The sequence below is a fragment of the Branchiostoma floridae genome, chromosome 14, assembly GCF_000003815.2.
Source record: "Branchiostoma floridae strain S238N-H82 chromosome 14, Bfl_VNyyK, whole genome shotgun sequence".
NCBI lineage: Eukaryota > Metazoa > Chordata > Leptocardii > Amphioxiformes > Branchiostomatidae > Branchiostoma > Branchiostoma floridae.
The window spans coordinates 4,019,041-4,042,802 of NC_049992.1; the positions used below are offsets into that span (position 1 = coordinate 4,019,041).

The following is a 23,762-nucleotide window of genomic DNA, read 5'->3' on the forward strand; positions in this document are numbered from 1 at the left end:
TTTTATTTTCTTAACTTCGAAAAGCAATGAGGGTAATAGTAGAAAACTGTAAACAAATATATAAACATAATGTGAGTTTTACATAGATTAACATTTTTGCCTCTTAGCAATATACTGTGTGGCCAAAGAATTCTAAAACATTTCAATTTTCTCGTGTCAAGAATGTTATGTTGTTGTCAGTTTTGATGGCACTATGATCAAATATATTCTTTAGCATGATAGTCAGGGTCGAGCTGAAGTAGGTTCAATGTGTACATTCTATGTTGTACTGTATTTTCTAGCCACACCACATACATGTACTATCTTGTACAAAAACCAACTGGAATAGAAGAACAAAAAGTCAACTGTCATGTAATTTTTTTTTCATCTGTTCTTTGGATTGAAATGGAACTTTTTGTCCGATGGCGCTGCAGATATAGCAAGTATTATGATGATAGATCCTGTTACAAACCCCCTCGCACTGGTCACACGTAGGAACCAGCATGAACCATTAAAGACCACTTTCCCAAGTCTGTTGTCATCTCTGCTGTGTGTGCGACAACTGCTGTCTGTAATTTATACTATAGCCACCTTAGCAAGTTTTACAAGGCCACACCAATTTAAGTAATTGGCTCTCGGAATTGCCACCTCCTACTTTTCTAAAAAGTACAGAAATTACACCTTCCATTCGTGATCAGCAAACTTTTACCAAGTACAAAGTTATTGAACAGCTTTCGCCTGCAATGTAGGTAACCATATCATTCATTGTAGTACAAGTTTTCATTCATGGACATAAATATAATAAACTGCTTTTGATAATTTAAAAAAAACTAACAGGTGCAGCTACTTAACAGTGGTAGCGATTGCTTTCTTGAGGCTGAGAACTTATTCATATGTTACTATTTCCATGTCTTAGACCACAAGGGCTGGGCGCACAAAGCAAAAGAAATGTAAATAAAAAAAGTCATTCAATCATTCATTCTTACTCATTATATTTTGTATCAACCCTTATCTTTACCAATCTTTTGCAAATTTTTTCAAATATCCTTTTTGGCCATCACTCCATATCGAATTCCAAGGTCCAATCAATTACTAGTAAATTGGTATGGCCTGATCTACGTAGCTGGCACACAACAAAACCTGTTACAACGAGAACTGACATGCACATTATAAATAGTACATGTAAAGAGTATCCCACCCCAAAAGCCCGACTTACAAATGTATATAGCCTGCAAATGCTACGCGTAATGGTCAAATTTCCAAACCTAGGCCCGGCCAGGATGACAAAAACAAAAAATAGAAGTGAAGAAGAATTCTTCTTCAATGTTAACGATACCTGGATGTCTAATCTTCACAAACGTAAAAAATTGATGTGTTCACCACAGAATCTACACAAATTATGCTCATGACTAATTTAGTAATTATTTCTTTTGTTTTGTTGTCTTTTATGTTATAGTATGCTTTTCATTTCAAAAAGCTGCCTGGCTGGGCCCCAGTATGAAAGTGTGACCTTGGCTATAAGCAGGCAATGACATTATCATATACAACTGGACTTGACCATGAGTAGGACACGGACAAAACTGTTTTGAGTCAGGCATTATATCAAGATTCATTGTTTACCCAACGTCACCTACAATATGATTCAAGTAACTTATGTGGTCCACTTTTGTATCTTTGTACTGTCTCAATATTGGCTAAGCCCTGAAACAAACAATAAACAAAATAAATCTAGTACTAGGTTTATTCCCAGTAACAATAGTCACGCTCAGCCGGTCACTACTATTGCAAGGTTTCCTCTACTGTATGAATTCTTGCAAGTTGGGACAGACAAGACCTTGTAGCCGTATGTCCACACTCCCCACACATTAACACTCCCTACACATTTAGGGTTTCTCACTAGGGTGTTTAGCTTGAAGGTGTTTGTCCAAACAGGATTTCTGTGCAGCAGAATACTCACACTGGCTACAGCTGTAAGGTTTTTCCCCTGTATGAGTTTTCATGTGTTGAGATAGGTGAGACTTTTTCACAGCCCTGTATCCACATTCCTCACACTTAAAAGGTTTCTCTCCTGTGTGAGTTTTTAAGTGCTGTGATAGGTGAGACTTTTGCGTTGCCTTGTACCCACACTCCCCACACATGAAGGGTTTCTCACTGGTGTGTTTTGCAAGATGGTGTTCATCCAAACAAAATTTCCGTGCTGCAGAGTAGTCACACAGGTCACACTTGTGGGGCCTTTCCCCGGTATGAGTTCTCATATGTCGGGATAAGTGAGACTTAAGAGCTGCCCTGTATCCACATTCCTCACACTTAAAAGGTTTCTCTCCAGTGTGAGTTTTTATGTGTGCAGAAAGGTTAGACCTTATCGCGGTCTTGTACCCACATTCCTCACACACAAAGGGTTTCTCACTGGTGTGTTTCGCGAGACGGTGTTGATCCAAACAGGATTTCAGCGCTGCAGAATAGTCACACTGGTCACACTTATAGGGCCTTTCCCCGGTATGAGTTCTCATATGACCGGATAAGTGAGACTTTTGAGTTGCTCTGTATCCACATTCCTCGCATACATAGAGTTTGTCTCCAGTATGTTTAGCGAGACGGTGTTGATCCAAACAGGATTTCAGCGCTGCAGAATAGTCACACTGGTCACACTTATAGGGCCTTTCCCCGGTATGAGTTCTCATATGACCGGATAAGTGAGACTTTTGAGTTGCTCTGTATCCACATTCCTCGCATACATAGAGTTTGTCTCCAGTATGTTTAGCGAGACGGTGTTGATCCAAACAGGATTTCAGCGCTGCAGAATAGTCACACTGGTCACACTTGTGGGGCCTTTCTCCTGTATGAGTTCTCATATGCTTGGATAGGTCAGACTTTTGAGTTGCTCTGTATCCACATTCATCACATACGTAGGGTTTCTCCCCAGTGTGAGTTTTCATATGCTCAGAAAGGTGAGACTTTCTCGCTGTCTTGTATCCACATTCCTCACACATGTATGGTTTCTCACAAGTGTGTTTCGCGAGACAGTGTTCATCCAAACAGGATTTCAGCCCTGCAGAGTAGTCACACTGGTCACACTTGTAGGGCCTTTCTCCTGTATGAGTTCTCAAATGTCGGGATAAGCTGTTCTTGCGAGCTGTCCTGTATCCACACTCCCCACATATGTAAGTTTTCTTTTCAGTGTGTTTTGGTTCTTCCATCTTTGGATTAAATCTGTTAGGAAACAAAGATATTAGTTGAAGTGTGACTAAACACATGGGAACATTGTCAGCTATAGCTCAGTTTTCTTGACCTGTTAAGTAATTGTGCACGACCATGAAATACTTCATGTTTGGGACTGCATCACCCAGTTCCAGTGCACTGTGAACCAGTCAGTATTGCCCTGACGAAGACGACAGATGGTCATCAAGATGTTGCCTCTCAATAAGTTCCATGGTCGTGCACAAAGAACATTTTGATTGAGTATTTAACAACCTGATGAAATTATTCACTGTTCCAATGTATTGCTCAGTAGAAGGTCTGGATTGCATGACATCGCCCCAGAGGCGTTGCGAAAAATAGCAAAAGCACGCGCCCAAATGAACTTTGCTTTGTTGTGCTAACTTTATATCGTACTTACAGTTAATTACTGAGTTTTTGGAACAGATATGAATCTCCTGATGATCTACATAGCTCAGAGGACGTTATAAGCTGATCATCAGAACTGTGGCTGCACAAAATACTGTGAGATTGAGAACTTTGCTATAAAAAACGACACACGTCGCAACTTCGCAAGCAACAGATTCGATTTCTATAGAACGAGAGCTCCTGGAGTTATGACACAAATAATGTCTATGCATCCTCAAGGTATCAAAGAAGCCACCTATTGCTCTTTATAACACTTCAGCATTAATTTAGACATCTAATTTTTCCAAAAATTCCTAAAGTTACCTTGAGTTACCTGACATCTCGATTCCCAAAAACTGTCACGGGCATATAGCAGTATCCATCCGCGACCAACATCAGTAGTGGTTCGGGCACAAAGTAGTTCATTACGGTTGTTCGGAACAGTCCACCAGGTCTTTGTTCTCAGTTATTATAAGAATTTAGAAAAAATATTTCCGGAGAGGACAAAAGATATTCGAGAGCTAAATAATACGGCTTTTACCCGGCTAGATTCCCAGAAACGAGAGCGTTCCCGTACCCAGAGTACAGTGATACAAAGCCTGAGAACGAGAGCGTTCCCGTAACCAGGGTACCGTGATACAAACCCTGAGAACGAGAGCGTTCTCGTACACAGGACACCGTGGTACAGGATCCTGGGAACGAGAGCGTTCCGCCATACATTCGTACACAGTGCACAGTCAGCTCAGCTGTAGTGCATAGCTAGCTGGTATAAATGAAGATCCCGGTAGTGTTTGTAAGCGTGACGCTCCTGTCCCTGCTCGGCTGCTGTCTCGGGATGGACCCGTACAGGGTGCTCGGCGTGGACCGGTCGGCGGACGAACGGGAAGTCAAGAAGGCGTACCGCCGGCTGTCCAGGGAGTGGTGAGCCGATATCGATAGGAAAAATTATCTAACGTTAGCAACATAGCGGTACCGAAGAACGTTACTGGACGGGTTCAATATTCGATACTTCCGGCTTCTCTGGTATTTATTTCCCCTGCATGATTGTGTACATATTGTCATTGTGTTGGATAATTGCTATGGTTTATTTATAACAAAACACGAGCACGAAAATATTGCTATGTTTTGTATTGAGGGTGGGAGGGGGGCGACATGCGTGCTGAAGGTATGAGGAAGCGAATCTCCAAGCAGATGTTAGGGTGAAAGATCTTCACGTTGTTTACTGTTGTTGTTGTTATTGTTATTGTTTAGGCATCCTGACAAGAACAAGGACCCCGGAGCAGAGCAGAAGTTTATAGAGATTAATCAGGCATATGAGGTGAGTATACAAGTGATCACTGTTTTTGTTTACATTTGAAGAGGGGAGGGGAGGTGTGCTCTAGTACTAGTACTGGTTACCAGGACTTCAACAGATTAGATTACTGTGTAATATTTAAATAAGCAGATCGAATAAGCCCTTTCACAGAGATCAGAATGCATGTGCGGCGACAGGAATTCTATCTAAAGTAATATGTCAAAGGGTAGGCCCCCAAAAGAAAACAGTCCTCACCTGGACCATTGTTTCGATTTGCATAACAAAATGCAGACAGGCTTTGTTTACTTTTTTTGGGCCTTACCCTTTGACATATTACCTAGAATTCCTGTTGCCACACGTGTTCTGATCTCTTTGAAAGGGCTTATTACAGATTCTGATAATTTGTCTTCCACCTGCTTAATGTGCATCATCATGATCACTTCTATAGTAGATTGATGTGAGGGGGAGGGGGCACACATGGCTCTATTCTGGCTGTATTCAGCGTGCAAAATACCCACTTGCACACTTGCACATTGCAACCACTTTTTGCTTGGTGCAACTTACTTCTAAACTCAGGTTGCACAGGGCACAACTTTGATTTTGAGCCTCAGAACTCGATTTTGTTGTCAATTTACTTGGAATAAATAAATGGAACGAGGCAGCTCCGTTTCATAGCAGCCAAACATGTCAATTATAATTACAGATTTCTTGGCAGAACGACATTTTTAATAGTGAATTCTAGGCGGTGCAACTTGAAATTCAGTTGTGCAACCTAGTTTTTGCCCCAGGTTGCACACTGTTCAACCAGGCTCAGAAAAGTATTTTGTACACATAACACCGTCACAAACTCAGAGGGAAAGCTGTGTGTACAGCAAGAAATCTGCTAATGTTCCAAACAACTTTTCCTGGTCATGTGACCTAAACTCTACATCACTCCCAGTCCCAGCCCTCCGACAACTTAATGTATTCTAATACTATTACTAAATAGAGTCTTTATAGACATTCACTACCTTTTGTCAGTGACACTGAGCAGATCTTTTGAAGAGCCTTGCTATTCGGTCTCCACCTCCTTTGCATATCAATTCAAAGTTAGGATATGAAACCTGCTCTTCAAAAGATCCCCTCAGTGCCATTGCAGAAAATTATTGGATGCTACCTGAAATATCTGGGAAAATCATCAAATCATGCCCAGTTACTTGAGAACCTGATACTTGGCCTATTTTAATGCCTGGATGTCTTAAATCTCCATCGGTGATAGATTGATTCATGTTTTCATTGTTAACTCACTGTGGCCACAGGTGCTGTCAGACACAGAGAAAAGGTCCAACTATGACAACTACGGGGACCCCGACTACCGCGGCCCGCTCAACTTCGGCTCGCGCGACGGTTTCCGCGACAACGGCTTCGGCGGGGGGTTCGGACACCCCTTCCACTTCTTCAACCAGCGGGACCCATTCAGGACGTTCCATTTCCACTATGGGAACCAGGAGTACCGAGAGTCATTCAGGGACAAGGCGCAGGAAATGCTGGTCACACTGAACAAGTAGGAACAGACTTTGTCTTTTTTATAAATCATTCGTTTTATATATTCATTTTCCAAATACAGCGTACACATATAGAAACCTAATGCTGAAAGGACATGTGAAACACAGAAAACGATAAGAAGAATGTATGGCAGTTTGCACATTTGGTCACACTGACTTTGTTTTTTTCTATTTTAGATCAATGAGACATATTAGATAAACATACAACAGACAAAAAGTGTGGCAATGAAAATTATTGCCATGGCGACGGTTTTATTGTTTATAAGTACTAGAGATTGTTGTTATTAATGGGTTTTAATAGTTGTATTCCATTCGCCTGGCGATTAATGTTCAGAGAGCATTGCTGTCAAAAGGTATTCTCTTGTGAGTTGAGGGTGAAATAATAATGTAAATGCTTCTCATCGATTTTACAAAACAGACCCTCATTTACATAAATCATATCAGTTGATCATCTTCTCTAGCTTACCACAATGACATTAAAGCATTATCTCATTAATTATGTGTCACGGTGGCAGGGAGTGAGTCAAGTAGAATCAGGACAGAGGCATGATGTTGCGGAGATGATAACCGTTTATTCAGGACAATCTGGGCACGTCCTACCCTGTCGGCGTCTCTAGCTCGAATCCCCTGCCCTCACACGTGTCCCTTCCCAAACCCCTGTACATCTGCTCCCAATTACTCGGGTGACACTCCCCACACCAGGGGTGATCACAGAGTGATCACGATGTCACCTCGTGACACCTCACCCCTCATTTTTTTTAACAATTTCCACATTGTTGACAGCAGGCATCAGTGTTAATTACAAGAATCACCGCTTTTTTTTTTTTTTACTAATTCTTCTACAATACAACGATCAATTCATAATGAAAAGGTAAGGGAACAACAACATACTCGTACATAATCAAAAACAGGTCGACGATAGTCCGACATACACAAAAACAGCAACAAAAACACAACAATTTACAACAGAAGTTCATCAATGGTTGCAAGGTGTCTTGCTCCAACTTCCTCCTCGGCGGCCGGCTTGCGCACTTCCGGGTGTGTCCCGGAACCACAGGGAAACGGCAGGAACTCCTCTGCCCGTCGGGAAGAGGCTTGTCTTGTCCACAGAGGCCTCCCGGCTAGATGCTCCCACGACGACGACTCCTATACGACGTCGGGCCCTCGGGACATCGTTGTCCGCCGAGTTGACTGTAGAATCTCACCTGTAGAGGTTGGGGTTGGACAGGACACGCAAAGCAACCACTGACGCACACACACCGGTCTCCTAACCTCGACACCTCAACTACGTCTCAACTCATCTCCTCTGCTCTCTCCTCTACGACACTCTACGTCTCCTCAATACATAAACACAACATACCGTATACAGACTTAACGACAACTACAAGAAACGCCGGACATATCTGACCTTCCATGGAAACAAACGAGATTTAAAAAATAAACGAACTACACATTACTATCCTGGGGAGTAAAACCCATATGTCCTATCCGCTGCCGGCCTTCATGTGCCCGGATTTTCCCGCTACCCGGTAGAATCCGCCGAAGTATGGCTTTCCTGGACACACTACAGCTTCAGCCCCTCCCCCCACTTACTATCAGACCCACCCGCTTTCAATATAAGTTCAACTGTACGCTTGTATATCTATAACAGTTCTATCTCTATCTGTCTATCTTACATCTAAACTGACCCATCTGGTGACTCCCCCCCACTGACTTCCGCCACGTCCACATGATACTCGCTGCTCAGCTAATCTATACCGTATTCCTGATAGCACTGACATAAATTATCTAACGTTGGTTGCCTACATTCTAACAAATCTAAAACTACTACAACAAAGCTGAACAAAGTAAGTAACAGAACTAGGCCGGTGTGCACGGTGCGCCAATGATACTATGCGAGCCCACCGACCTTCCTCCTGTGTCTCTCTCTGCCCGGCCGGGCGCTCTTCCTCCGGTCACCGCCGCGTGGCCGTCCTGCCCTTGCCCTGCTGCCGCGCCGGCCGTGTGGCCGTACTCCACTCCCCTCGCCGCAGCTATAGGCCATTACTGTCGCGGTCATCATGATCACAGATCACTCCGAGTCAGTCTGCATCTCTCGGACGCCTCCCCTCCTGCTTCCTCTCGCTCGCCTCGGCCACCGACACTCCCTCGCCGCCTTGCCCCTAGCTGGTCAACCCTGCGGGCTCGGTACTCCGGGCCGGCGCTCTCTGAGTCGAAGTCAGCCTGCGTCTCTGTACACTCCCGTTTGCCTCTGTCCCGTCCGTTGAACCTGACTCACCCCAGCCGTACTACCAGATGTCACGGTGGCAGGGAGTGAGTCAAGTAGAATCAGGACAGAGGCATGATGTTGCGGAGATGATAACCGTTTATTCAGGACAATCTGGGCACGTCCTACCCTGTCGGCGTCTCTAGCTCGAATCCCCTGCCCTCACACGTGTCCCTTCCCAAACCCCTGTACATCTGCTCCCAATTACTCGGGTGACACTCCCCACACCAGGGGTGATCACAGAGTGATCACGATGTCACCTCGTGACATATGCAAATTAGGTCTTTATTTTGCATGATATATAACTATCAAATATCAATATTCTCTTACTCAGTTACAAATGTCACATGTTGCGATGGTCCTATAATTGAATTGAGCATGTTTAGACAATTTCCCAATTAATTATGCAAATTAGCTTTCAATATGCACTATTTATAAGTAAATAAATGAAGCATCACGTAACCTATCCACATACCAAAAATCATAACAATCCGTCAACCCCTTCTTGAGTTATTCCCTTTCAAAGTCTGATACTAAACCTGTCCTACAGTTCCAAAACAAGCCGCTAGGGAGCTCAATTTATACCACTTATATTATTAGTACTCACGGCTTGAAGAGCTGTCTACCACATAAAATTCATCGCCGCAACATGTCCAAAACTCGTGATATCAAACCAGGAAGTTCTGCTGTACCGCTAGGGGACCCATAATCTAATCGTTTCCAGGTCTCAACAAGACCTACCCACATACCAAATATCAATACAATCCATCCAGGCATTCTCGAGTTATGGTGATCGTTTACACACACATGCACATACAAACGCTACCCAAAATATAACGTTCTTGGCGAAGGTAACTATCACATCGCTATCTCACAACCCCACGCACGTTATACATCATTTAAGCTCAAACAATGCTTGTTTCACACATCGGTTTGCATTTTTGAAACAAAGATATCAAGGATGAAGAAGGCCACCAAACGTTTCAAACTCCTGGGCACAGGCCACGAACTAACCCAGAATTTATTAATTAATCAATTAATTAATTTATTTATTTATTCATTCATTTATTCATTTATTTATTTATTTATCTATGTTTTGACAGCATCATCTTATACTGCCGGGTTCCCGTTTTCAGATTCGGGATTTATTTATTTAATGGAGACATTGTCTCCACCGACCCTGATGGAATTGGGTATATGTTTTGACAGCATCATCTTATACTGCCGGGTTCCCGTTTTCAGATTCGGGAACCCCCTACTGGCATACGTCAGAAATCTGCCATCCTTTATCGTCCCGTACTCCCTGAGCTGGTATCGAATGTAATTATCATCCAGCTCCAGCGAGGCACCCATAACCGTAACCAGGGTGACTCCATTCCCATACAGCTCGACATCGATGGTTCTGTCGGCTGCGAGGGCTGGAGCCACACTGTTCAGTGCGCTGGTGGTCTAAAACACCACTTCGGCCCATCCCCTTCCCTTATTTTGGACGCCAGCTCAGTCCCTCATAATATACACCTTATGTTTACGCAAAAGTTCAACGATGTCATCGAACTCCGCGTCCTGGTTCTCCAGGAAGGTGATACCAACAGTCCTCCTTTTCGTCTACGCGGAGGGGGTGACCTGCGGCATCATTCGTAGCTCTGTAGCACGCTTTACAGAGAGAAAAAGGGTTTTAAGGTATCCAGAAACCCCCTTTGGAGTCCCGGAAACGCTCCCGGGAACCCCTAATAGACCCTCGATATGTGGCCTCCTCTAAAAATAGCGGTGTGATCCAGTTACACTGTCTGTGAGGGGACGGTTCAAAAACCTCCCTTTTTGGGGTGATGGTCGCTAAGTACCTTAGAAAACAAGGTACGCACCCCAAAATCACAGCACTAGTAGCAAAAAATTAGCACAACAAACCACTTAAATTTCACCCGGGTATGATGAACCAAACCCGAGTTATGAGGGGGGTTTGGAGATTTCTTTGTCTGTCTGGATCAGACGTAAACAGAGCGTTTGGACCGTACCACTTTCAGTCCCGTCGCTTACGACGGGGGGTAAGGGTACTAAATCTGCCCGAAACAACAGAAAAACAAGGCTGATCGAAACGAAATCAAGCAGGAATTGTGAGGCAAACCTGCTTGACTTACCTACAAAGTCTGGGGATTCTCCTCTCACGGGGAGAGGAGGAATCGAGCCGCAAAGATTGCCCGTAAGTCCCTACCCTCGTTTGGCGGAGTGCAGGGGCCGGCAGACCCGTATGCTTGCCGAGGAGGGTACGATGTTTCAAAAAACACTCGTAACTCCTCCAAAACACAACGTTGATGCACAAAAACACAACGAAATGATCCTGGGGCACCCAGCTAACCGATTCTGGAAACTTCAGACCTAAACTCGCCCTGTAAACAGCCTAAAAAGGCTGAAAACGGGGACTCGATCGAGAGCACTCGCACAGACACGTCCGGGGCACATAAAGCTTACCCGTGGAGGTAGTGGTTCAGTCCGGCATGATGCAAATACTCATGCGCGGACTTTGGCATACCTGACATTCCTATACAGTTCTTAGAATTTTTCTCGAACGGTCCCACACTATACTATTAGGCTCGCCCATCAGGCGTCGCCAAAAATAGTGCACATAAATTTGTGCTGATTGTCTTTGTTTTTGTGCACTTAAAAAATTTGTGCATGTGCTGAACAAGGTGTAAATTTGAAATGTTGGCCCTGGTAGGTACTTGTTTCACAAGATATTGATACATTTGTACATGTATACCATGTTAAATATTGCATGTTACTAGTACTTGTTAGTTTCTCCAGTGTAGCATGCATCACAATTCATACCCCCTACAGCTGTATTTTTTTAAGTTTTCCCTCTAGTATTGCAGCCTTATTCTAATGCTAAATGTGGTTGAAAGACAGCATAGTGGTCCAAACAACAATATAGGGGGCCCTATGCTCAGACTATGTTGTTGAGAACACTGAGGATACAGAGAAAGAAAACACTGATTCTAAATCTAACCCACAGGTATGAGCAGACAGTCCTGCCGCAGAGTAGCGTCAAGCCTTTCCTGCTGGAGGTCTACAATGACTGGTGCCTGCCCTGTCTGCAGTTGGAACCCATGTGGGATAGTCTGGTGGAGGAACTACAGCCTATGGGTGAGTCTGTGGGGGGGTGTAGGCTGCAGGGGGGTGTACTACAGGGTAAGGGGTTGTCTGTATTGCAGGGGGGTCTGTACTGGTGCCTGCCCTGTCTGCAGTTAGAGCCCATGTGGGATAGTCTGGTGGAGGAACTACAGCCTATGGGTGAGTCTGAGAGGGGGGTATATGCTGCAGGGGGGTGTACTACAGGGGGGAGGTGGTCTGTACTGGTGCCTGGTCTGTACTGAAGGGTGGGTCTGTACTGGTGTGTCTTTGCTGCAAGGGGGTGCATGTACTGCAAGAACGTTCTGTACTGGATGGGGAGGTCTGTTCTGCAGAGAGGTCCACACTCCTAGGGGTCTGTAATTCTGGGGGCCATACTGCACAGGGGTCTGTACAGCAGAGGAGTCTGTACTGATACAGATACAGACAGAAGCGTTGTTCATGTGGTACAGGATCAGGATAGGATCATGGTAACAGTGACTTTGCTTTGGTCTTTGTGTATGTATTAACAGGAATATTATTTGTGTGTTTACAGGAATTGGGATGGGGATAGTAAACAGTGACTTTGCGGCGAAGTTGACACAGCGCCTGGGTGTGTCCCGGCTGCCGGCTATCGTGGCCGTGGTGGACGGAAGGCCGGTAACGTACGCGGGGGTCATGACCCGGGACGGCATCCGCCGCTTTCTGGAGAGACTCCTGCCCGTTAACATCATGGATGTGAGTATTCAGCACACAAGTTATAATATAAACACGAAACACCTTCAACATTACCCATACTGCTGTCCCCTCCCATTTGACTAGCCCTTGGAACTTGACAGTTTCATTGTTCTTGTTGGTAACTGCGAACTGACCCTCGACCCTTTGCGTGACCTTTTCTGGTGTTCTGTAGCTGGCTGATCTTGAACCTTGACCTTTTCCCATGTTGCTGTACATGACTGTCCTTGAACTATGACCTTTTCCCATGTTACTGTACCTGACTGACCTTTAACCATGACCTTTTCCCTGGTTCCTGTAGCTTGCTGACCTTGATCCTATGTTTTCACAGGTGACTGACTCTAGCTGGAATGAGTTTTTGTCAGGCTGTCGCCATGACAACAAGCCCCGTGCTGTCCTGTTCTCCCAGAAGCCCGTTCCCTCCCTGCTGTACCGAGTCGTCAGCTTTGCCTATCAGGAGCGTGTGGTCTTCGGCTACGCCAACACAAAGGCAGCACAAACTCAGGTACAGTTAGACTTCGTTAAAGACTTTGGTTTGTCATGGTGGGACAAGGGTGATAGAGCTGCCTTGTTACTGGGTATGGCTGCAAGTTACAAATTGTTTTCTGTATTCCTTCGGTTGTTCGGACAAAGAATGATGGCTACATTAAGTCTTTCAAAATGAATGGGTCCCATGTTTCAGGTGGTATCAGGAAGGGCTAATAACCCCTCTCTATGCTATATACCTGGTACATAAACAGAGAAGAAACTTGCTCATCTACATGTATATGCTACTAAGTACTACAAGGTAGCACAGCAGCAGTTACAGTTGTATGGCCATCTATAGATTATAATGTCAAGTATGCTTGACTCTTTACAGACACTGAGGTTCGACTTCGACGTGGGCAAAGGACCAACACTGCTCATCTTTAAGGAAGACAAAGACGACCCTGCTGATCGTCTTGAGGTGTGTTTATCATGTCGACACTTGTCTTTGTGATTGTGTGTATTTTATACTTTCCTCCTGTATACAACAAGCTTTTGATCAGTCCTCTGATTGTCAGGGGTGCCTAAGTATTTGCACGAACCCTATGAAATTCGTACGAATATTATGTGATACACACGAATCACTATGCGAAAACGCACGAATATTATGAAATTCGCACGAATCACTATGCAAAAACGCACAAATATTATGAAATTCGCACGAATCACTATGTGATTCACACGAACCTTATGAGATTTGCACGATCCTTATGCAAAAACGGCGGCCGGGAGGAGGCATGATTTTGAGCGTTTCTACCCGTGATATTTATCACTATGCAAAAACGCACAAATATTATGAAATTCGCACGAATCACTATGTGATTCACACGAACCTTATGAGATTTGCACGATCCTTATGCAAAAACGGCGGCCGGGAGGAGGCATGATTTTGAGCGTTTCTACCCGTGATATTTATATTTCAAGGCATGGAATGGACATTTACCGTCGCAAAGATGTATTTGATAGCCTGTGAGCTACTGTTTTGCTTCATTTCGGCGTGTTACATCGTATTTTCCGTCGCCGCCGATCGAAGCCGCCATCTTGAAAATCCCGCTCCGTCTGTCACGTGACCCCGGCAGTGGTTACGCAATTTCGCATATGGATCGTGCAAATCTCATAAGGTTCGTGTGAATCACATAATGATTCGTGCGAATTTCATAATATTTGTGCGTTTTTGCATAGTGATTTGTGCGAATTTCATAATATTCGTGCGTTTTCGCATAGTGATTCGTGTGTATCACATAATATTCGTATGAATTTCATAGGGTTCGTGCAAATGCTTAGGCACCCCTGATTGTTCTCAAGTTGAAATCAGTGAAATGACCCAAAGCCAATGTCATCTGACCTGAACAGAAGGTGCCTGGCAATCGGTATTGGTACCTATCTCAGTTGGGGGTTGGTTAATAGCCTCTGATATATGATTATTTTGTGACCTCTTAGACACCTCTTAAGAAGTAATCCTGTTTGTTGTTCAGTAATTTAACCTTAATTCAAAGTCACAGAAATTCCTAGTGATGCAGTATGAATTTATAAGGGCTACCGGTACTGTTACAGATGAACTTACATTCAAATGTTTAGTATTTGTTTAATCGGACAATAAATTGGCTATAGCCACACAGGAATGAGGCACATGGGAGGGCTTAGAAGTTTAGACAACTTACGCCAATCATAATTGTGCCACTAACAGTAATGTCCCCTTCAGGCAGGTGAGATGCAGAAGGGCTCCCTGAACGCCAAGATCTCCTCCAATCTGCACCTGTTCCTTCCAAGGCTCAGTTCTCAAGACATCTTCAACGAAGTCTGTCCCCCAGACACATCTCAGACACCTGAAAGGTCTGTCCTCTTTCCCAGGCTTTTAGCTGGGATTTTATCATAGGGAGTCCAAGTGTCTTGAGGAGTTGCAGTAAGTGACTATTGTAGGGGGGTCTGGGGGCATCCACCTTCAATGGTGCAGAGTTTTTGAGAACATAAGTTAAAATGGTGCATTCTAAGGTATCCTGAGGGGCAAAAAAACTGTGAAAGAAGTCACACTCACAGCAGAAGACTGTGACCACAAATAACGTAGTGGCATCCCTATTCAATCACAATTTTATGCTTGTCAGAGGATCTGCTCACCAGTGTAAGGGCGTCTAGTGCGTCCAATTTCTTATTCTGAAAAAGGCACTTCTAGATGACACCATGCTGCAATTGCCTGCAGGCTGAAAGCCTGCTCTTTCCTTCAAGTTCATGCTGAGATTTTCTTGCTGTGGGGCAAGCACTGCAGGCATGAGTATTTCTGGATATTAGGAAGAAATTGGAACCTGGAATAATGTTAACCAGCTGTGACCGATGATTTCCCGCCCTCCCAGGTTGTGCGCCATCCTCTTCACCTACAATGATGCGGACCACAACTTCTTCCGAGACACATACCGCCAGTACGCAAGGTCGGCCGAGGAGTTTGAAGGTCGCGTGAGCTTCAGCTACATCTACGAGAATACCCAGGGTTCCTTTGCGGACAGGTTTGATGAAGGACTGGAGGTCCTGTCTACGTCAGTCTGTGTGAGTCCTTATCACTTGTCATAGGGTTAACCATCCAAGTATGTCAGTATGTATGGGTCCCTAGGTTAAGTAACATTGTCTCTCGTGGGCTGGGAGCTTAATACCTTCTGTGAAGCCTTACACTTATCATTAGTTGATGCTGCCAAGCATTTTTATAACTGTAAGGCTTTACAAAATGTATTAAGCTCCCAGCCCATGAGAGATTGATATATGTAGATTTTGCTCCATGAATGCAGTGGAATATAAAGCACATTTTATTAGTCAGTGTACTCACTAGAAAGCCAATAGAAACATATTGTTTCAAACGTTTGCCACAATTTCACCAAGCTTTTAGTTACTATTTAGATTGATCGTCAAAAGACTTCGTTCCTACAAAAAGCACAAAATCCAATCATTATACAGAGTGTGCGACAGTTCATTCACCACTGCCTTGAAAGAAGAAGTCAAATCCAACAACAGTATACCTTGTATAATATAGTTGATTTTTTAAGACACTTGTGTTATGTATCACACTATTTTTTTAGTCTTAGTTGTACACGAAATTAGCCTTCGAGCACGATTTTTCAAATAAAACAGCAGGTTGGTAGAATGTAGGAAAATTCTTTATACACAACAAGTAAGTAAGCAAAGTAAGTACAAATACTTACTGGTTACTAGTTGCGTATAAAGTTGCTAGTTGCGTATAAAGAATGCTCCTATAGCTATATCTGAGCATGTATTACTAATATAAAAGACCATGACCAATGCCCCCCACCCCCTCAGTTGTTGCTGCTGTGGCGGCGTGAGGAGTTCTCAGTGGCGTACGGCTGGTTACCGTCCGGTTGGCAGGGGACCGGCAACGACCACCGGCGCCTCACCTCAGAGCTGCAGACGGTTCTGGAGGGGAAGAAGCGGCTCCCGTTCTCCGCCAAGATCCCGGAACTCTATAGGGAGGACCAGCCGGTAAGGCTTATAATATTGTACATCTTAAGCAGTGGATGATGAAACACATTTTATTTCATTTATTTTGTTTTGGTTGAATGAACACTTATTTCATTAAGTGTTCATTCAACCAAAACACTTTGTTAAAGAGAAACCATAAAGACTTATCCCAACTTCTGCACATTCACAGATGAACAGAAAGCCACTTTCCTCTTGAAATTACTGAACCCACAAATTGTAGAATGTGGGGCTTTTCATCTTCCTCTGCTTCCAAAAAAGAAATCAAACCCAACCTGTTTAGAATAGTCAACACTAGGATTCGAGTAGCCTATTTTTGCAATAATGTTTATCACTGTTCATTGTCACATGTATGTCTCCTATGTTTATATCATGTACTTGCAATTATCCTCTGGGCATGAACTTGAAAATAAACTTCATTTGATATTTGAAATAGTCTTATCATGCCCTGGTTTGTGATGGTGCAAATCCTTCTGTCTGGAGTTGGTGATTCCCTGCAAATCACCCGGATGGAGGCCTGGCAAACCTTTGTCTTGTATCAGATATACGGTTATTTAATACATCATTCACCCGGACTCAAGGAAAAATAGTGACATATCAGTCACTAATGGTGATCTGAATCAAACAGAACCAAGCCAGGTTGAGACCAATGAGAAAAGTTGCCATTGTTTCTTCCTTTTCTAATGTATAGCAAGTTTCCTAGCTGTTTCTGTAGCAGCTTCTTTTTAGGTATATTCCCCTTAACAGAACCATATAGAGGTTGATTGTGTATGATTGAGTCCATAATGAATAAATTTTTACCAAATGAAGACACACTTGGACAAACCCATTGTCTAAATTATAAGTGTGATGGCTTTTTAAACTCGAAATACAGCTCTGTTCAAATATTACATAGACCATCCAGCTTAAACTTCAAGTCCCATCTGAGAGGTATATGTAACCTGATATGTTTTCACCATAACTGTTCCGACAGGCTCTCATCATACAGCTGTTCAGGAAAGTCCGGAACACGTGGTACTTCCTGTGGGACTGGTACCACCACATGGACGTGTGAGTATGACTATGCCTTATCACCTGAAGATGGGGGTATTGTTTTGGGTTTGTCTTTATGTGTGCTGGTGATTCTACGTATTTGTTGTAAGCATACTTTCTGATTTATGGAGCTATGGCTGGGTTGTGATGATATTTGGTACTGAGGTCTTAAAAATGTTAAGTTCAGGGTGGATTTTGGGCCACCTGGCAGCTTTCCTTGGTACTGCAGCTTTAGAATTGCTGCTTTTTCTAATATGTGATGTTCTGTTGTGTTCTACGGTATAGAGTCCACCATGGTGATCTCAGTGCTTCTGTAACCAATGTAATGTTCTGTTGTGTTCTACAGTATAGGGTCCACCATGGTGATCTCAGTTCTCATGTAACCAGTGTTGTGTTCTGTTGTGTTCTGTTGTGTTCTACAGTATAGATCTGTGCTCCTGTAACCAGAGTGTGATGTTATGTTGTGTTCTACAGTATAGAGTCCACCATGGTGATCTCAGTGCTTCTGTAACCAGAGTGTGATGTTATGTTGTGTTCTACAGTATAGAGTCCACCATGGTGATCTCAGTGCTGCTGTAACCAGTGTGATGTTCTGTTGTGTTCTACAGTATAGATCTGTGCTCCTGTAACCAGTGTGATGTTCTGTTGTGTTCTATAGTATAGAGTCCACCATGGTGATCTCAGTACTGCTGTAACTAGTGTGATGTTCTGTTGTGTTCTACAGTATAGAATCCACCATGGTGATCTCAGTACTGCTGTAACTAGTGTAATGTTCTGTTTTGTTCTACAGTATAGAATCCACCATGGTGATCTCCGTACTGCTGTAACTTAAAGTGCAATGTTCTGTTGTGTTCTACAGTATAGAATCCACCATGGTGATCTCCGTACTGCTGTAACTAGTGCAATGTTCTGTTGTGTTCTACAGTATAGAGTCCACCATGGTGATCTCAGTGCTGCTGACACTGTTGATGGTTGCTGCTGGGGGATTTGTTCTTTCCATGGCAAAGTGAGTAAAGGTCACAATCAGGAAGAATACCTCAGAACTTAAGATGTTTTGGATGTTCTAGAGAACAAGAAATGAACTTTACTTGGTGATGATGTTTTTTATGCAGAAGAAGTTCATAAAGGTAGAAAGGGACAGAACAGGGTTGTAGGCTTGTAGCCAGCGAGAAATCATTTTCCGTCCCCTTGACTTTGAATGACTTTAGCGCAGCAATCCTAGGGGGATCCGGGGGCATGCTCCCAAGGAAAAATTCTGAAATATAGACCCTCTGAAATGCCATTTCATGCATTTTGAGGGTTAAATTTTGCTCACAGAGGACGGAACGGGCAAATTTTTTTTCCGTCCCCAGCTGCAAAATTCCGTCAAAGGACGGAAGGACGGGTGCTGGCTACAACCCACAGAATGACAAACTGGAACATGTTGACCTTTGTAAGCCCACATAAACCTAATGACTCCATATTGAGTTGAATGACCTTGGGAGGCCCATGTGACCTTGATATTATATATAATTTTATATTGTTGAATTGTCCATGTGTGTTTTACAGTAAGGAGATGCAAAATGAAAGAAAGCGTGAGAGACGACAGCAGGCTGCTCACAGAAGAAACACTGATCAGACGTCAGGAGCAAACCTCAGGTATCCAAACAGTGTTTCCTTACTAACTAGTTAATGATTGTACATCTGTCACTAACTTCAGGGCTCGAAATTCATTTTTGGGATTAGGTGCACTGGTGCACCCAGCTTAAAAAATTGGGTGCACCCAAAAATTTTTGGGTGAACCACATAAATTTAAGTAAAAACCTAATAACAAAACTTAGTTACAAGCTTTCAAATTCTTAAACAACTACCATGAGTCCATGACACTGTCATTCTTATTATCTTTCTAGCACTTAGATGTCAAGAATATGATGTATACTAGTATACTTGATATCTTTACATACATATACCTAATAAAATATTTGAGTGCACCCTGTGCTCCCATTGACAAAAATTGGGTGCACAGTTCCAATTTTGGGTGCACCTGGGTGCACATGCACCCAGTATTTCGAGCCCTGCTAACTTGGTAGTTAACAATCATACTACTGCCCCAAAGCTGTCAAAAACAAGGTCAGCAATGTGTAGATGTTCTAGCCTGATTAAATCTCGCTTATAGCAGCCCGCCAAACATCCGCCGGAGGGGCCAGTTACAGCCTGGCCAGCGGAGTTTGTGTTACACAGACTACAGATATTCTAGTTTCTTGTGTTTTTTTTTTCTACTCTGTGTCTGAATTTATGTAGTTGTTTTCAGATCAATGACAACAGAGAACAGGGATAGATTTCATGAAGTTGTGGTGGACAGCTCACCAAGAGAACAGTGAATTTTGAAGTAAACCACAAGATACATTTTCATGATGACAGTTTCAGTTTAATGCTCATGGATTTTTTCCTTACTCTACAATGCTGTTTCTCTCCACAGGAAGAGGAGGTATCTGGAGCTAGATGAGCTCGTCCCCTCCACCTACGCAAACCTCATCCTCGACCTTCGACCTGGCCAGCTGACTGTCCTGGTGGCTGTAGGAGAGAAGAACCGGGAGGTGCTTCTCAAAACGTTCGCTCGAGAGGTCTACCCGTATGCAAGGTGAGTTCACCCTTACATAGGGTGAGTCTATCTTTATGCAAGCAAAGTAAGAGGATTTTACATGTTGATTGTGATTTTATGCAAAGTAAGAAGATTTTACATGTTGATTGTGATTTTGTTTATTGTTTCTGGTTTAGTTAAAGCTTAAGTTACCCATACATCAGAACAAGGGGGTCAACCTCCCTGATCAGAAGATGCATCGGGCCCGGCGCCCATCTTCACTTCAAAGCCCTGCGCTACACATAGGTGCAAGCACTAAAGCAGGGTACATCGGTACTCGGTAGTGTAGTGTGTTTAGCTTCCATACGCTTCTTTTAGCATAGAAACACATAGTTTCCAGTTAGAATTTTTATTCAAACTGCTTCTTATTTTTTTTAAAAATGGCTGAAGTCCTGCCTAATGGAGGATAAATGTATCCACAGATTTGTGACTATCATGCACAAAATTAAACTGTATTGTATGAAAATTAGAAGGTATTATATCACTAGATCATTTTTTCCTGTGCCCTAGGTATTGCTGCTACCTTGTAAACAATATGGTTCACCAAAACATCTGTAATACTTTGGCTATGTAAAAAGAACAAGGTTATAAAGTGCGCGAAAAAGCAGTTACTCAAGCAACTGGATATGATTTTGGAAACAGTCAGACGTTTGATGGTCAGAACGGTCAGATGGCATCGACCATCTTTCGTCAGTGACATCGACTGGGGAAAGATGATTGATGCCATCTGTAACTGCTTTTCGGAGTATCTTGTCACCTGAATGTCTAACTTTCAAGGTAAGGTAATTTATCAACATGGTGAAACTATTTACAGGGATTCATAGTTCTTGTTTACCTCCTGTAGCTTTACACAGCAGCTAGGTTGCTACTGTGCACACAATATATTGCTGCTACCGTGCTCACCAAAACATCTGTATTACTGGTAGTCTTTGGTTGTGTATCAAGAACAAGGACAGGTTATCCAATGATATCAACATGATGAAACTATTTACAGAGGTTCATAGCTCTTGTTTCCCTCCTGTATCCCAGGGAGTCGAAGATCGCCGGTTTTGGGTTCGTCCTTCTGGAGCGAAACCTGTCGTGGCTGGAGGAGCTGCTGCAGAACACGGCAGACTTTCCCGCGAAAGTCACAGTACAAAACTGCGAGGGAATCGTTGTAGCGGCGAACGGCCACCGCTTCTACTACCACGTGTTCTATCCCAAGGAGCGGCGGCATAACGACAGGGAGAGGCGGCGGGATTCTCTCGACGGAGACTTTGTCGGATTGAACGACAGCACGAGTGAAGAAGAAGATGAGAGGCCGACAGACGCGGCCTGGCTCCTGACTGGATTAAATTTCTGGATGGACAGATTGTTAGAAGGGACGTTGAAAAAATACTCGACTGGAGGTTGGCCTGATGTCAGGTGATGGAAGGCAGGACACAGGTTCTGTGGTTAAGCATTTAGTAGTGTTAGTTTTAAGTGAAATTTCTCCATCGTTCATGTGAAGGTTTCAAAAATTGGTATTTTATGAAAACATCTACTGTATATAATCTGTCCTTTCTGTGACAACATGACTCATTTCAAACTTGTCCCACCAAAAGGAAACCAGTGATATAAAGATTACATACTTGATGTTTTCATCAGAAAGACCAAATGTTCATGTGAATAATAGATGAAAGTTTATTTCACTGCAACTCTAGTCCCTATAAGACTCTGTCGGAAGCTGGAATTGTTAGAAATTAGCCAAGTAGGTCGAATATTGTACAACAGGAGTTAGTAAGCCAGAAGTCAAAAGTGAGTCACTATGTTCTTTCATGAAAGGCTTACTTCAGCACCTACATGTATTAGTTTTGATGTACTACTACTCAGAATACTGGTATTGTCTCTCTCGGGTTTGTGCTGAACAGCCAAATCAAAAAATAAATAATTGGATACGTTAGATAACAATTAGTGGACATAAAATTGTGTGACTACTATTCCAGCTGCCCATGGAGTCTTGTAGAAGACTTGGTGTATAGCATTGTTTTCAATCTTCTTAAAGATTTTTGTGTTACATGGAAATACTTCTTATTTATTGGTCTTAGTGAGATAGCAGAAAGCTGCTAAGTTTATTGTGCAATTATTCCTTGACACATGTCTTGAGGAATGTACTAATACTTATGAATGGAGGTGCAATTATTACTGCCATAAGGAATGTGCAATTATCCTTAAGGATTCTAATTGATACTATCAAGAGTGTTTAATATTTAAACGACAATGTAAGGTAGCAGTACTGAATGTATGACTTAGTACCTTAAAGTAAACAACACAATCATGCTTAGCCTAATATTACGGCTGGACATAGTGGAACATAGTTGTATGTTCAAGAATCAGTAGGGTAGTCATCTAGACAGGACTGTAGTTTGTATTACTATTACAGTCAAGCTTTTACAAGTGACCACATCTACATATTAAGGACCACCTGTGGCCACTTTTTTCTTAAATATTTTTTTTCCAATGACACATGTCAAGCATTATGAATCCTGTCTATACAGACCAGATGTTATGGGCCCTCTGAGTGGTCTTCTTGGACACGTTTGACTGTAAAGGCTACCCACACTGGTAGACCAACTTAGCATTACTTTTTAAATGATCTTTTTAGTACGATACTAGCATGGGTACCATATTCAGCAGTGACCACTGGCTCAGTCTTTTGCTTGCTTGCCATGTATTGAGCAAGCAAAAGAGCCAGCATTGATGAGGGAGAATGGCTCCAAAAGATTATGGTCTCCAAAATGGAATAGCAAATTATCAGGCGATGCTAGACTAAGTGTACTAGAGTTAGATATGTGAGAATCGACCTTTTAGTTTTAGAAAAATTTCAATGTTGATTGATCCCACAGAAAGATGTCAAAATATTATATAATGTTAAGGCCATACCAATTTAATCTGTTGGTTCTCGGAATCGCCGCTTCTATTTTTCCCAATTTAAAAAAAAAAAATGAAATTGCCACGCTAAATTGAGATTATTTGCATGTTCATGAGAACTCATTTGCATGTTCGTGATAGTTAAATGGCCCCCATTATCCACAAGTTGCTGGACAAACTTCGGCTCAGTTAAACAAACTTCTGAAACAATTACTGGACATGCAAAAACAACTATCACCGGCTTATGTTTTCCTTTGTGTTGTAAATCATCGAAAACCACCAATAGATCGTGAAATTTGTGCTGGAAAATGACGAAAATTTCGTTGCCGGCAAACCAAAATGGCCGCCTAAGGCAGCATGTAGCTAGTCACACGTCTGTAAATGAGATGCAATTTCATGCAAATGAGGAGTACCCTCTAGCCTCTAGCGTTTTTTGTTTAAACTGCAGCTTTCACAGAGAATAATGAATCAGATGTTTCAGGCACTCTTTTATTTTTTGGGTGAAATGAAGTCATTTTCTTGTTGTTGTTGCTAACTTACATTAGACATTATACTATGCTGAAAAACTTTTTAAAGTTTTTTAATGTTGTTAATGATTTACTAAGATGATTTATTACAACTGTTAAGCTTTATTACTGTTTGTACTTCTGTAATACTGATTGCACATTATTTTGCGTTTGTATTGTTGAAATTACA

At 42.8% G+C, this 23,762-nt stretch overlaps 2 protein-coding genes across 2 annotated transcripts; one reads left to right on the forward strand and one right to left on the reverse strand.

The window, feature by feature from the left end:
- Positions 1-1,413: 1,413 nt before the first annotated feature.
- On the reverse strand, positions 1,414-4,269 carry LOC118429897 (zinc finger protein 845-like). The gene has a single exon (XM_035840524.1). It carries the CDS (start codon positions 3,231-3,233, stop codon positions 1,863-1,865), a length of 1,371 nt encoding a protein of 456 aa, XP_035696417.1. The 5' UTR covers positions 3,234-4,269; the 3' UTR covers positions 1,414-1,862.
- Positions 4,270-4,332: 63 nt separating this feature from the next.
- On the forward strand, positions 4,333-23,064 carry LOC118430933 (dnaJ homolog subfamily C member 16-like). Its single transcript, XM_035841961.1, has 15 exons — positions 4,333-4,503; positions 4,834-4,900; positions 6,175-6,419; positions 11,694-11,824; positions 12,345-12,526; positions 12,855-13,028; positions 13,383-13,469; positions 14,751-14,881; positions 15,397-15,586; positions 16,349-16,528; positions 17,499-17,575; positions 18,483-18,563; positions 19,106-19,195; positions 20,016-20,177; positions 21,207-23,064. The coding sequence occupies exons 1-15, from the start codon at positions 4,355-4,357 to the stop codon at positions 21,583-21,585; spliced, it is 2,325 nt and encodes a 774-aa protein (XP_035697854.1). The 5' UTR covers positions 4,333-4,354; the 3' UTR covers positions 21,586-23,064.
- Positions 23,065-23,762: the final 698 nt, after the last annotated feature.

What these genes read in the sequence shown, in the direction of transcription:
- LOC118429897 (XM_035840524.1), bottom strand. Translation starts at nt 3,233, where the DNA reads ATGTGTTTAGTCACACTTCAACTAATATCTTTGTTTCCTAACAGATTT.
- LOC118430933 (XM_035841961.1), top strand. Translation starts at nt 4,355, where the DNA reads ATGAAGATCCCGGTAGTGTTTGTAAGCGTGACGCTCCTGTCCCTGCTC. An exon ending in CGCCGGCTGTCCAGGGAGTG is followed by an intron (nt 4,504 to 4,833) that starts GTGAGCCGATAT and finishes GTTATTGTTTAG; the next exon opens with GCATCCTGACAAGAACAAGG. An exon ending in TTTGTTCTTTCCATGGCAAA is followed by an intron (nt 18,564 to 19,105) that starts GTGAGTAAAGGT and finishes TGTGTTTTACAG; the next exon opens with TAAGGAGATGCAAAATGAAA.